This window comes from Microtus ochrogaster, chromosome 6, assembly GCF_000317375.1.
Source record: "Microtus ochrogaster isolate Prairie Vole_2 chromosome 6, MicOch1.0, whole genome shotgun sequence".
In the NCBI taxonomy this organism is placed as follows: Eukaryota; Metazoa; Chordata; class Mammalia; order Rodentia; family Cricetidae; genus Microtus; species Microtus ochrogaster.
Window position 1 is genome coordinate 80,678,395 of NC_022013.1, and position 12,468 is coordinate 80,690,862.

The 12,468-nt window shown below is 46.6% G+C and overlaps 1 protein-coding gene across 3 annotated transcripts in view; it reads left to right on the top strand.

The window, feature by feature from the left end:
* Plxna2 (plexin A2) overlaps positions 1-12,468 on the top strand; it is a 203,987-nt gene that overhangs the window by 20,265 nt on the left and 171,254 nt on the right. For all 3 annotated transcript variants that reach the window (XR_003377039.1, XR_001228954.2, XM_005348915.2), the window contains exons 2-3: positions 4,435-5,697; positions 10,178-10,360. Coding sequence is in view for 1 of the 3 variants with exons in the window: in XM_005348915.2 (XP_005348972.1) it covers positions 4,510-5,697; positions 10,178-10,360 (1,371 nt within the window). In the remaining 2 variants the exon portion in view is untranslated. The remainder of the gene's footprint in view (positions 1-4,434; positions 5,698-10,177; positions 10,361-12,468) is intronic.

Genomic DNA, 12,468 nt, shown 5'->3' on the forward strand with positions numbered 1-12,468 from the left:
GGTAGAGCTCTATCAGCCCTGTGATAGTTCTGGGTAGGGTGAGGATGGTAGAGCTCTATCATCCCTATGATGGTGCTGGGAATTACAGTGGTGATGGGCCTGGGTAGGGTGAAGATGGTAGAGCTCTATCAGCCCTGTGATGGTGCTGGAGGTTACAATGAGGAATATGATGGCTAAGCTGGGATGGTGGACTCTATTTGGGATGGCGGAGCTCTTTTAACACCGTGATGGTACTAGAGATGACATAGCAATAACAGTGATAGGTGGTAGGGTATGGAAGGCCGAGCTCCTTTATTACCACGTGACACTGCAGGTAACAGTGATGACAATGACAGGGACAGTTAAGCTTTATTAATGCTGCAATGGTGCTGGAGGTCACTAGGGGTCACAATGACTGTGATAGCAAGGGTAGGTGGATAATGGAGCTCAATCGGTGCTGCGATGGTACTGGAAGTGACAGGGTGATGAAGAGAGCGGGAACAGTTAAGTCCTATCAGTACTGTAGTAATGCTGGAAGCTCCAACAGTGATGGTGGAGAGGGTGGAGATGGTGGTGCTCCTCATGGGGACTATGGCATGAGATCCAGCATGCACTCTGACTCTATCACAAAGCTCTATGCAGTTCTAATTCCTGCTGCCACCACCTCCTCTGAGGTGAGGGAGGTTAGTGACAACATGCACCTAGACCTCACAGGAAGGGCAACAATGGTGGGAGATGGGAATCCTGCATTGAGCTGAGTTGGAAATGCTTCACTTTCACATCCTTCCTGGATTGGCACTGTCGTGTATGCCAGCTGGTCAGAAAGGTATCAGATGCCTTAGGTGGCTGTCACCAGCACTTGCCTCTTGGTTCCTAATCAGGAAGATGGTGTCATCAGACCTGCAAATAAAATATTTAGTGGCACCTGCTTTCCCCAGAAGCAAGTGTGAACTCTACTTGGTGTCATGGTCTCCATGGGGAAGGCATTGAGGAGGCTCTGTGGGTGACTCAGAAGTCTAGGACAGGAGGTCCCCTGATTGCGAACTTGGGAAGGGAGAAGAAAACTGGTAGAAGAGACAAGCCTCAGAATGTGACCACTGACTTCATGAACAGACACAGAGAGAGGATGTGATGGAAAGTGGGGTGTTTTATTAAAAGAGAACCCCTGTTTGGCATTAGCAGAAAATCAGGGTTAAGGGAAGGTACTAACTGTTCAGTGTCACAGGCTTCAGCCAGTCTGAGAATGTAATATCTGTTCTGAGACCGATCATATGGTAAAAGAAAGCAAGGAGCTGCAAATATCAGTTTGTGGTAAAGGTTAAGGCCTCCTGAGCACATGGCGTGGTTGGTGCTGCACTGAGGACTTGTAACAGTGATCCTGCATGGCAGGTCCCAGATCTAAGCCCATTTCAGGTAGACGGAGAGACAGCATTCCAATGACCTTGTGCCCTGACCAGGTGCACACAGCTGAAGTTCTGCTTAAAGCCACATATCTGAGACCTTCACCCCAGAGTTTAACCATACCACACTGCTGCTTTTCACAGGCACAAGGTGGCTGCCTTCCTTACCCTGAGCTCACCTGGGTGGCCTGACCTTTGACAACCAAACCCTGCTTTAGAGCTATATCTTTCCATCCATCTTGGCATATAAATTTGTGGTAGTCAAGATATGAAATCTTTCCATCCCTCATCACAGGAGACAGTGTCTTCTCTGGACCGCAGTGTCCAGTAGGAGCTGCTGGGATGGGTAGCCCTTGGGCCTGAGGATGAATTTCCCGTCTAGTCACCAGGATCAGGCAGTTAGAGGGGTACAAAGAAAACAGGCCTGCTTCAGAGATGTGCTGGAAAAGCCTGTCTGATCAGCTATACTGGCAGTACAGAAGGAACTCAGTGGCTATTTAGCCCAGACGAGGAACTGAAGGAGATGGGCCTCGAGGCATCATTTCATCTGGAAGGAGGAATCTTGCAGACTGGCTAGTTTTGACAGCTTAGGAAACAAACTCGGGGAAATGCTAGAACGGTACCCCCACTAGATGATTTGTGAGTGACAGACATTAGACCTGTCCTCCTGAACTCTTTGCACTTCTATCTGCCCTGTGACCAGTTTCTCCGCTCAGAATCCAGCTTCCAGCTGCCTCCCTGATGTCTTCAGAGAGGCTGTGTTGTGACTTGTGCTATAATATGACAGAGAAAACGAGCCTGGGTCTGTTCTTTTCCCCTGACACCTACCTTCCAAATAAGCTCTGCCACGGGGCCAGTGGATCAAAGCTCCCCACATACTGTCCATCCATGGAAAAGGAAAACATAAGAAGAGAAGTCGGGAATTCCAGTGCCATTTCCCATCAGAGCCCTTTATGGTAATGTAGCGGGTACCAGTGGTGTGGCTAAGGAGTTTCCCTACAGAACCACACTAACTTTGATGACAGCCAGAGAGCTAGGTACCGCCATTCTCATTCCAACAAAGATGGAAATGGTACTTGATCAGTCTAATGTCCCAGATTTGTTCCGAAAGCCTCTTATCTCCTGAACTATGCCAACGAGGAGGGAAGCTAGATGGTGGACTGTGTTTTCAGATGCTGGTCTCTGCTCTCTGGACTCCTCCTTGTGTGCATGAGTTAGGCATGTATGTGGATGAGTGAGGTGGGAAGGCAGGAGCATGCAGTCCTTAAACTCAGTGCCACTGCGCTTCAGGGAGAATTTCTATGCTGCAAGCACCTACACCTTGCATGGTGACAGGTTGCCTCATCTTCAAAGCTTGTCTTGAATGGACAATCTAGATTGTTCTCATGTTACATCTTCTATCTGAAGCCACTTGTAACCAGGGAGCCCACCTGTGGCCCTGTCTTCTAGAGAAGAGCATGCATGCAGTGTGACCTCCTGCAAGTCCCCATTTAGCTGGAGAGTTTGAGGATTCTGTTATTTCCTTTCTGCAGCTCCTCTTGAGGAATTCACGTCCTGCTACCGGCCTTAGGACATAGCTAAAAATAACCTGCTTTTCAAACTGTAATCTGGGTGAGTTGGGAGCCTGTGCTTGTGAGGCCGGAAGGGCTGTGTTAGAGTAGTTAAAGTCAGCCCCAGCCTCGCGCTGCCCTTCCTCTTTCCAAGGAAGCCTGGGACCTCATGAATCACCTCCAAGACACCGATCAGAGCCCCCTTGGAGAAACGGAGTCAGGTTGGAACACTCTGGCACCATGCTGGCTACAGACCTATGCTGCAGAGTGGAGGAGCAGGAAGGAGCATCTCTAAATATACAAGAAAAAACTGGGTGGGAGTGGTATCAGACTCATTATAACCCAGTCCAGCCAGCCTAGGGAGTTGAGAGAACAGGCAGGCAGGCCTTTGCTAAGCTACCTGGGAGCAAATTCTCTTCCTAGCTGGAGTGTTTCCATTCCTGTCGTCAGTGCACCCAGAGTTCTGTCAGTACTTGTCAACAAGGTTGTCCAGGCACTCTATTCAGCTTGAGAAAGGCTCTCTTAGCCAGATGACTGCTGCCTCTTCTGGTGCAGCTTTAAGTGACTGCGGTTCATCCTAAAAGTCAGGGGAAGCAAGACTCTCCAGGGATGGCTGGACTTCCTGACCTCTGTCCCCTTGCCTGGGATCTCCCCTTGCTGGTCTTAGTGAGTGCCCTCAGGGGTCCTTTATGATTACTGGACAGCTTCTTGTAATGCTGGCGAGATCAAAGCATTCAGGAGTGGAGGCTGAACTTGAAGCTCTGTGATCAAGGCCCAGGGCTAAACTCACAAATGATTGAATGGCCAGAATTCCCCAGCAGTGACCAGATAAAACTGACCCTCCAACTCCTCTTCCTCTACTGCTGCCCAAGTATGCCTGGCTAGAACTCCTGCCTCAGGTGATGCTACTGGGGTTCCAGAGGTCTACAGAGGAACAGGCTCTGCCATTTCAGGGGGCTTTTCAGGACCTGGGATGGCAGGCTTAGGAATCCAGTCTTTTTCGAACAGCATACTTTCCATAAATCCCATTAGAGGTGACCAGCACTTCTCTTTCACAATGGATATCAGAACATGAGAAGGCATGCAATCCCAGGAGTCAAAGGAGTCTGAGATAAGGAGAAACGTAATTGATGTATCATGCTGGAGTAGGGGGTCCTAAAGTGAGTATGTGGAGAAGACATTTCAGTCCTGACATCGGCGTTGACTGGTTGAGTGAACTCCAGTCTCTTAAACTTTCCGAGAGATAAAACTAATATTTAAAATGGGATGCTTTATACAATGTAAATAAAATATACAAACAAAAGCATATTATACAGCATAATGGCTAAAGACTGGTTAATGGGATTCCCTCAGCATCCCTCAGCGAGGAAAATATGTTAAAAATAGAAAAACTGAAATGTAGCAAAAGAGACTCATAGGACCAGCTGGATTTGGGAATCCTGGTCAAGCAATACGGTTCACGGAGAACTTGCTTTTAGTCTGACCCCTTGCCTTGTGTTTTTCAGAACCATGTGAGAGCTGACCCAGAGAAGTAGAGTAGTACACAGAGGAGCTATCCCTCCAGCCTTGCCCCTCTCGGGATGGAGCAGAGGAGGTCCCAGCTGTGGACCATGCAGGCTGAGAACTTGTCTGTGGTACTGCTCTCAGTGGCCTGGCTGCTGCTAGCTCGTGAAACCACAGGTATGCCCCAGTTCAGCACCTTCCACTCTGAGAACCGTGACTGGACTTTCAACCATTTGACTGTACACAGAAGAACAGGGGCCGTGTATGTGGGGGCCATCAACCGTGTCTACAAGTTGACAGGCAACCTCACAATCCAGGTGGCTCACAAGACAGGGCCAGAAGAAGACAACAAGGCCTGCTACCCACCCCTGATTGTACAGCCCTGCAGTGAGGTGCTCACACTCACCAACAATGTTAACAAACTACTGATCATTGACTACTCCGAGAATCGACTGCTTGCCTGTGGCAGTCTCTACCAGGGAGTTTGCAAGCTCCTGCGGCTGGATGACCTCTTCATCCTGGTGGAGCCATCCCACAAGAAGGAGCACTACTTGTCCAGCGTCAATAAGACAGGCACCATGTATGGGGTGATTGTGCGCTCTGAGGGGGAAGATGGCAAGCTTTTTATTGGCACTGCTGTGGATGGAAAGCAGGATTACTTCCCTACCTTGTCCAGCCGCAAGCTACCCCGTGACCCCGAGTCTTCAGCCATGCTGGACTATGAGCTCCACAGTGATTTTGTCTCCTCCCTCATCAAGATCCCCTCTGACACCCTAGCCCTGGTCTCCCACTTTGACATCTTCTACATCTATGGCTTTGCCAGCGGTGGTTTTGTCTACTTTCTCACTGTCCAGCCAGAGACCCCTGAGGGTGTGGCCATCAACTCAGCTGGAGACCTCTTCTATACCTCAAGAATCGTGCGTCTCTGCAAGGATGACCCCAAGTTCCACTCCTATGTGTCCCTGCCCTTTGGCTGCACACGTGCCGGGGTAGAATACCGCCTCCTGCAGGCAGCTTATCTCGCAAAGCCTGGGGAAGCTCTAGCTCAGGCCTTCAACATCAGCAGCGATGAGGACGTGCTATTTGCCATCTTCTCCAAAGGGCAGAAGCAGTACCACCACCCACCCGACGACTCTGCCCTCTGTGCCTTCCCCATTCGGGCCATCAACTTGCAGATCAAGGAGCGGTTGCAGTCCTGCTACCATGGAGAGGGCAACTTGGAGCTCAACTGGCTTCTGGGAAAGGATGTGCAGTGCACCAAGGCGGTAAGGAGCCTTCCTGTGCTTTGTTCCTGATTCCTTTGTACCCCTGTACCCTCAGCTTCTAGGCCAGTGGGGACCTGGGGTAAGAATGGGTTTTAGGCAACTAGGTGATGAGTACCAATTGCAGAGTCTTGCCTACATTAAAGTCTTGAGATGAGTTTGCTGACTCATTAAATCAATACTAATACATGCCTCTGTATACCTACACTGTACCAGACATTGCTTTTGGTGCTGCTAAGCCGCATGACTAAGCTGCATGTTCTTAGAGAGCTTACCTACTAGTGAGGCAAGACAAGAGAACACATAAAACAGCCTGGCCCAATGTGGTGGTGCACACTTGTAATCTCAACACTTGGAAGAGTTGGAGGTAGCAGGATTAGGTGTTGCCTATATAGTGAGTTCAATGCTAGCCTGGCTATATGAGACTCTCAAGCAAATAAAATGATACTGCCTGCCAAATGATAAATTTTCTATAGAGGAAAATAAAACAGCACAGAGCAGTTCTAGAGAATATCTACCATTGAGAGAGTAGTATTTGGAGCAGCAGCTAAGAGAGGGAAAAAGGCATTTCACAGAGAGGTAGCAAGTATAAAAAACTTGGGTCATGCCTAAGCATAATATGAACATCAAGGAATCACAGCTTGATCCAAGCTTATGACAGGGTACCTCAGCATACTTGTTAAAAATTTGAGCTTTAAATCTAATCAATTAGATTTTAAAAAAATAAGTTCTTCCACCTATATCCTGTGTGTCCTTGAGCAAGTGATGTGTGGTATCTGAGCTATACGTTTTTCTTCTTTAAAATAGAAATAATATTATCCTTTTTTTATTATGAGGATCAATTATTTTTGAAAATAACATGCACACACTAATCATTCAGTAAATGAGCAACTAGGATTATCACTGCTAATCATAGTAATGAAGGACTAGTTATTTGCCAGTTATCTTTCTTTCATAAAATGAGAAATCTGGATGTAGGTAATCTCCAGTTGGCCTTATAGCACTAAAGTTTTATGAACAAAGAGCCTCTTCAAACAAGAGAAGTGGGGAGGAAATGTAAGGGTTAACCCCTTGCAGCTTCCACCCTGGTTCCCACGGCCTTGTCAGGAGGAAACTGCTGATTCCTGCTTGCCTCTCAGCCAAAGTTGAAAGGAAGAGGCCACTGTGTGCTGCTCCACTGGTGCTACAGAGACAAGCCCTGACTAGTGACCATGGGACGTCAGAAACACTGGTGATATCTAGAAGGACAAATGGCTATTCACAGTGGTGCTCAACCATCCGAATGCTGCGACCTTTGAATGCAGCACTTCATGTTGTGGTGACCCCCAACCATAAAATTATTTTGTTGCTACTTCATAATGGTAATTTTTCTACTGTTATGAACTGTAATAAAAAATATCTGATATGTGACCCCTGGGGATCTTGACCCACAGGTTGAGAACTACTGCCTTGTAGGAAAAAACTTCCTCTTCTGTCATCTCTTCGCGCAATATCATTTCAAACCCCAAAACAGTTGGGGGTACAAATTGGTGGTGTCCTCAGGATCCTATTAGAGACCAAAGGATCTGAATTAGGGACTGGAGCTTGACTTTAACATAGTCTGTGGACCAACATGTAACTCTCAGGTCAAAGATTTGAATATTGCTCCCACAAAAAAGTATGAAGAAGGAACTTATCATTCACAAAATATCAGTTACACACAAAGGGCTATTTTGAGCAGTTTTGTACCTCACCTGATCTTCACAGGTAAAGCACTAATTGTTATGACCTTTTTTTGCAAATAGAAAGACAAAGGCTTAGAAAGTGTAAACAAACTATTTAAATCTATATAATTGTGAACCAGGAAGCAGGATCTGAATTCAGGGCAGCTCACAGATTCCTGATGCAGCCTCCTTGAGACCACTACCTCTGAGAAAAATCATACTTCAGTCACTCTCTGTCTATGCAAACTTAAAGGGACATTAGGCTTTGAGAATACTTAACAAGATATTGAGGAAGCAATTGCCATCTAACCCTAGGGTGTAGACTCAGAACAGATAATTTTCTTTGTTGTTCTGGAGATGCTAGAAACTAGAGAAACCCAGAGTTGCCAGACAGGGCTTTTCACTTCTGTCATCGTAGCTCAGAAACTGGCTTCAGTCACAACACTGTAGCTCTACTAGGCCCTGGACAAAGTGGTGGAAAAAAACCTGAAATCATGAAAACAATCTCTAAAGAATTTTGACAATGAGCCGACTCTATTATTTTATAGATGAGAAAACTGAGGCCTAGAGAGGGCATGTAGGAAGGGCTGGTGCAGTAAGGACAGGGCTAAAAGCTAGATTACCTAAGTCTTATTGAGCAGCCACCGCTTACAGAACAAGGATGAGTAAGAGAGGCAGCAAGGGTAGAGAGTGTGGCTGGTAACTCCCTGCTTGGCACTGTCCAGTAACCTTGGAAAATAGTAAGCAACTAACTCCACAAAACAGAGGAAGCAAGAGAGCCCTGGTCTACAGTATTTGGCAATTCCTGTGCTGTAAACACTGCCAGACAGGCTGGCTTCAAGTGGGAGTGACATCACCGGATGTAGAGGTATACATAGACATCTCCCAATGACCTAGCACTACTATACAATGGCCTTTTCCCTTCCAAGCTGTGGTGTAGAGTCTGCCGCCCAGGGTTCAAGGCCATTCTTACTCTAAACTTGATGTTCTTTCTAACGGAGTGCTTATGTATTTTTAGCACCATCAGTCCTGCCAGTCGTAAGAGCGGCAGCTGTCCACAGGTACCAAGGTCCTAGAGACATGTCCTAGTTCCCCTAAGAGCCGAGGCGGGAACACAAGCTTGAGGAAAAATAATGTGCTCTAACTTATTAACCGATTATTCAGAGGAAATGAAGCATCAGTTACCCCTCCCTGATGAGGGTGAAAAAGCAAGGCTGAGGAGGTTTCTGCGCTGCTCACTGCTATGGCTTCTGTTTTCTGAGAAGCCTGTTCCAGAGCAGGTGGGAACAGCTCCCCCAGCACTCAAGGTGTTTTTTTTTTTTTTCATTCAGAATCTGCAGATTTTACTGCAAGATTTAATGCTGGGCAGTTAGCTGGAGTGTCTTGGGGCACCCATCAAGATCCAGCCTCGTGCCAGGCACTGTGCATCCCCTATCCTTAAGAGTCATGTGGTTCCCTCCTTTTTCCCCCTCTCTACCCAGAAAGACATCTGGCTGGGCAGGCTGTCATCTTCTGAAGCTTGAAAGCCCACCCTCAGTGACACACCTCCTCCAACAATGCCACACTTCCTAATTCTTCCTGAACAGTCTACCAACTGGGAAACAAACATTTAAATATATGAGTCTGTGGGGGGACATTCTCATTCAAAGCACAACATTATCCATCTGAGTCTCCACTTGACAGTTCCAGAAGAGGATGCTGTGGCCCCCAGTGGACTTAGCCTGAACACAGGGTGCGAATGAGTCTTCTCATTCTCTGTATGGCAAGTTTTCTCACTTACATAAGGGAGGCCTTCTTTCAAAGTGACACAGTTCCTCCTGGCCTATCATTAATCCCCTCAAAAGACTGATATAAGAAGACATCTCTTTGAACACCTATAATGTACAGGAGATAGTGGCATACAATGATAAAAGTCTTTTACATACATCATTTTATTTAATCCTCTATAATTCTTTCCAAAGGTGGGGGACATATCATACCAAATGAAGACTCTGATGTAGATTAAGTTTTCCATCACAGCCTGGTGGTACAGGCCTGTAATCTCAGTTACTGGGGAAGCTAAGTCAGGAGGGTCACAAGTTCAAGCCCTGCCTGAGAAATTTAGTGAAATTTTGTCTCAAAATAAAAAATAAAGAGGAAGGAGGAAGTATCTTAGTGATAGAGCATTTGCCTAGCATGCAAGAGGCCCCAGATTCACCCTCCCCCCACAACTCCAAAGATAAAGAAGAAATCCCAAAGCAAAAGACAGTATTCAATATTATCATGATACTTGCAATGAGTCCCCAGAATGGCAGGTAGTAGTGATAACTTAGTGGCTTCAAATTCCTCATGCCTCTCTGCAGCCCAAGAAACACTCACTAGCTTGCTCAAAGAACAAACAGGAAACCTCTAGGCCTGTGGAATCTTACAATGTTGCCTCTAGGCTGAATATCCTTTGAGAGAGAGCCCTGTCTAAAATAGACAGATCTTCACAGACTGACAAGGTCTAAGGGGACATGAAAAGAAGCAGAAGGTGAATTCAGTCAGCTTTACAATCTGACTTTCCTGGCAGAAAGGGAAAAGGTAAGACACATGCTAGTTCTGGGAGAGTGGAGATGGTTAGTCACTCACAATTTGGTCCCATGGGAGCCAAGATGTCACTGTGGGCCAGTTGGCTATGAGCTTTGTCATCCCAGCCCTGATCCTCTGTGAGGTCTGGTATCCTCAGGATGGTTGGGTGGTTTGAAGTGACCCTGCCATTCTTTCCCTGTGCCTCATTCCAGTTTTCTCCTGTCTTTCAGCCAGTCCCCATTGATGATAACTTCTGTGGCCTGGATATCAACCAACCTCTGGGAGGCTCCACTCCTGTGGAGGGACTGACCCTCTACACCACGAGCAGGGACCGCTTGACTTCGGTGGCTTCTTATGTTTACAATGGCTACAGTGTGGTTTTTGTGGGGACTAAGAGTGGCAAGCTGAAGAAGGTAAGAATCGGTGGCCTGACTGTTCTGACAGTCTGATTTCTCAGTTGAGGGACTCTTCTAGAAGACAGTGGTTGGTAGAGATTTAACTTTAGGCAAATTATTGTTTTTTTTAAGGGAAGGGAATAGAATGGGGAGGAAGATAGGGATTTTGTGATTTAGCCTTAAATTGTTTCCTCCAGCTGTCAGTCACTGAGTACCTAAAAAAAAAAAAAAAACAAATGTATTTCATTGTTGTCTAATATTGAGGTATTGGGAAGGTACTTTGCCTAAAGAGAAAAACCATTCTTATTATAAGCAACAAACTTATTTTTTTGTTGCTGTTGCTGCTATCCACATCGTGAATTATATGCATGCAACTCCTACCTGGAACCCAGCTGTTGGCTGTAAACAGAAAGAAGTTGGTTAGGACAGGTTTTGCGTCTTAAGAGCTGTAGTGGTGGATGCTGGCCTCAAGTTACATGATTGGTGCTTAGGTACACGGCCCGTTACCCATCCTTCCAGCAGTTGTAGACATTCCCCACTTTCTTACCCAAACCTCAGCAGCCAGGAGGAAGGAGATACCTTCCAGGCCTCCTTGGGTACCCCTACAAGCTGGAGGGAAAAGGCTGTCTGGGGCTGGCAACTAGGGGGCCCTCTTGCAAGGGAGGCTGAAGCCAATAACTTGTACCTGCTTGTTGAGTGTTTAGGGTGTGGATAGGGAGCACAGTCTGGTTCATTATGTGGGATTAAAACAGCTACATTCTTTCCGGTCTCAGCTAATCCCCTTTTCCCAAACTTCCTCTCCTGCCACCCCTCACTAGTCCTAGCACCTGTGGATCAAGGCACAGACAAGACTTTGCTGCACCTCGTCCTTTGATGTTGACATTACCGCGCTCCTTTCTCCTAATCCATTTAGAGCCCTGGGAGGTTGTTGTTGAGGAATGTGGGAAAAGGGACTGGAAGGGAGTCTGAGGAAGAATTTCCAGATTCTTCTTGTTCTGAGTTGTGGTAGAGGAGGTGGGAGGAGTTACGAGAAGATAGAGAAATTTGCAGATTTCTCTGGTCTTTGTAATGCCAAATCCCTTTGACCATTTCTTGGCTCTTGGGAAATGTTTCTGCTTATTCCTGTCTTGCACCATCACTCTGCCCCACAGCTATGTGCCTGACTTGGCTTCTGCATGTGGAAGAGAGGATGATTGTGGTCATATCATTTGCTTGCATAAAGCTGGGGAAGGCAGGAGTCATTCCCTATAAGAAAATTGTTCCCCGAGAGAAAATTGTTACTCCTTGAAGTTGGGAAGTGGTGTATTCTGCTGGTCACATCTTGGCTTGGATGCCTGAGGCTGTCTACCTCCTTGCTCAGCAAGGCTCAACTCATCAGATTGGGCACATTTGCCTGACACATGGGATTTGGGCAATGGGGAGAGTTGGAAAATCACCTAAACAATCCTCAGCAGGCTATGTGTGCCATTCTTACACACCTCCCCATGAGGCTTCTATTACTAATCTGCCTGCCAAAGGAAGTACCTTTCTCTAAAATTGTAGAGAGCTTATCTAAGGTTCAGCAAGAGCAGCATCTGTGCTGGTATCTGGCACTTTATCCATCTTTCTTTCATCTCCAGTTGCTGGTCCAGACTGTCTCCTTTACTATCTTGGAAGTTCTATTAAAGGTTGGTCTATTCATACTAAAATTCTCTTTAAGCCCATCACCAAAGTTTTATGTATAGGGTAAGCCTAACAAAGTAGAACCATCCTTGCAAGATAGGACTGTCTTCTGAAGAGCCTTGAGATCACCTAGCTACTGCCCTCATTATTCCACAGGGAAAATGAAACTTAGGGAAGTAGAGTGACTGATCCAGACAAAGAAATATAAGGCTAGTTGTTTCTTGCCTTGACCCTCAAACTTGGCACTCTTTTTACTTTGAGACGTAGTGGTGGAACTGGGGGATGTAGGTTGAGAGTGATTTTCAGGTTCGGACTTGCTAGAGTTCAATCAAGGGCTAGTGTCTCTGCTTACTCTGGCCTTAGACCTAAATTAAGAAGTCAGTATTACTAGAGAAGGAGAATGGCCCAGCCAGGCTTCAGAGGAACACCTGTATCTGCTGACCCCTTAGTATTTATGTGTCTTA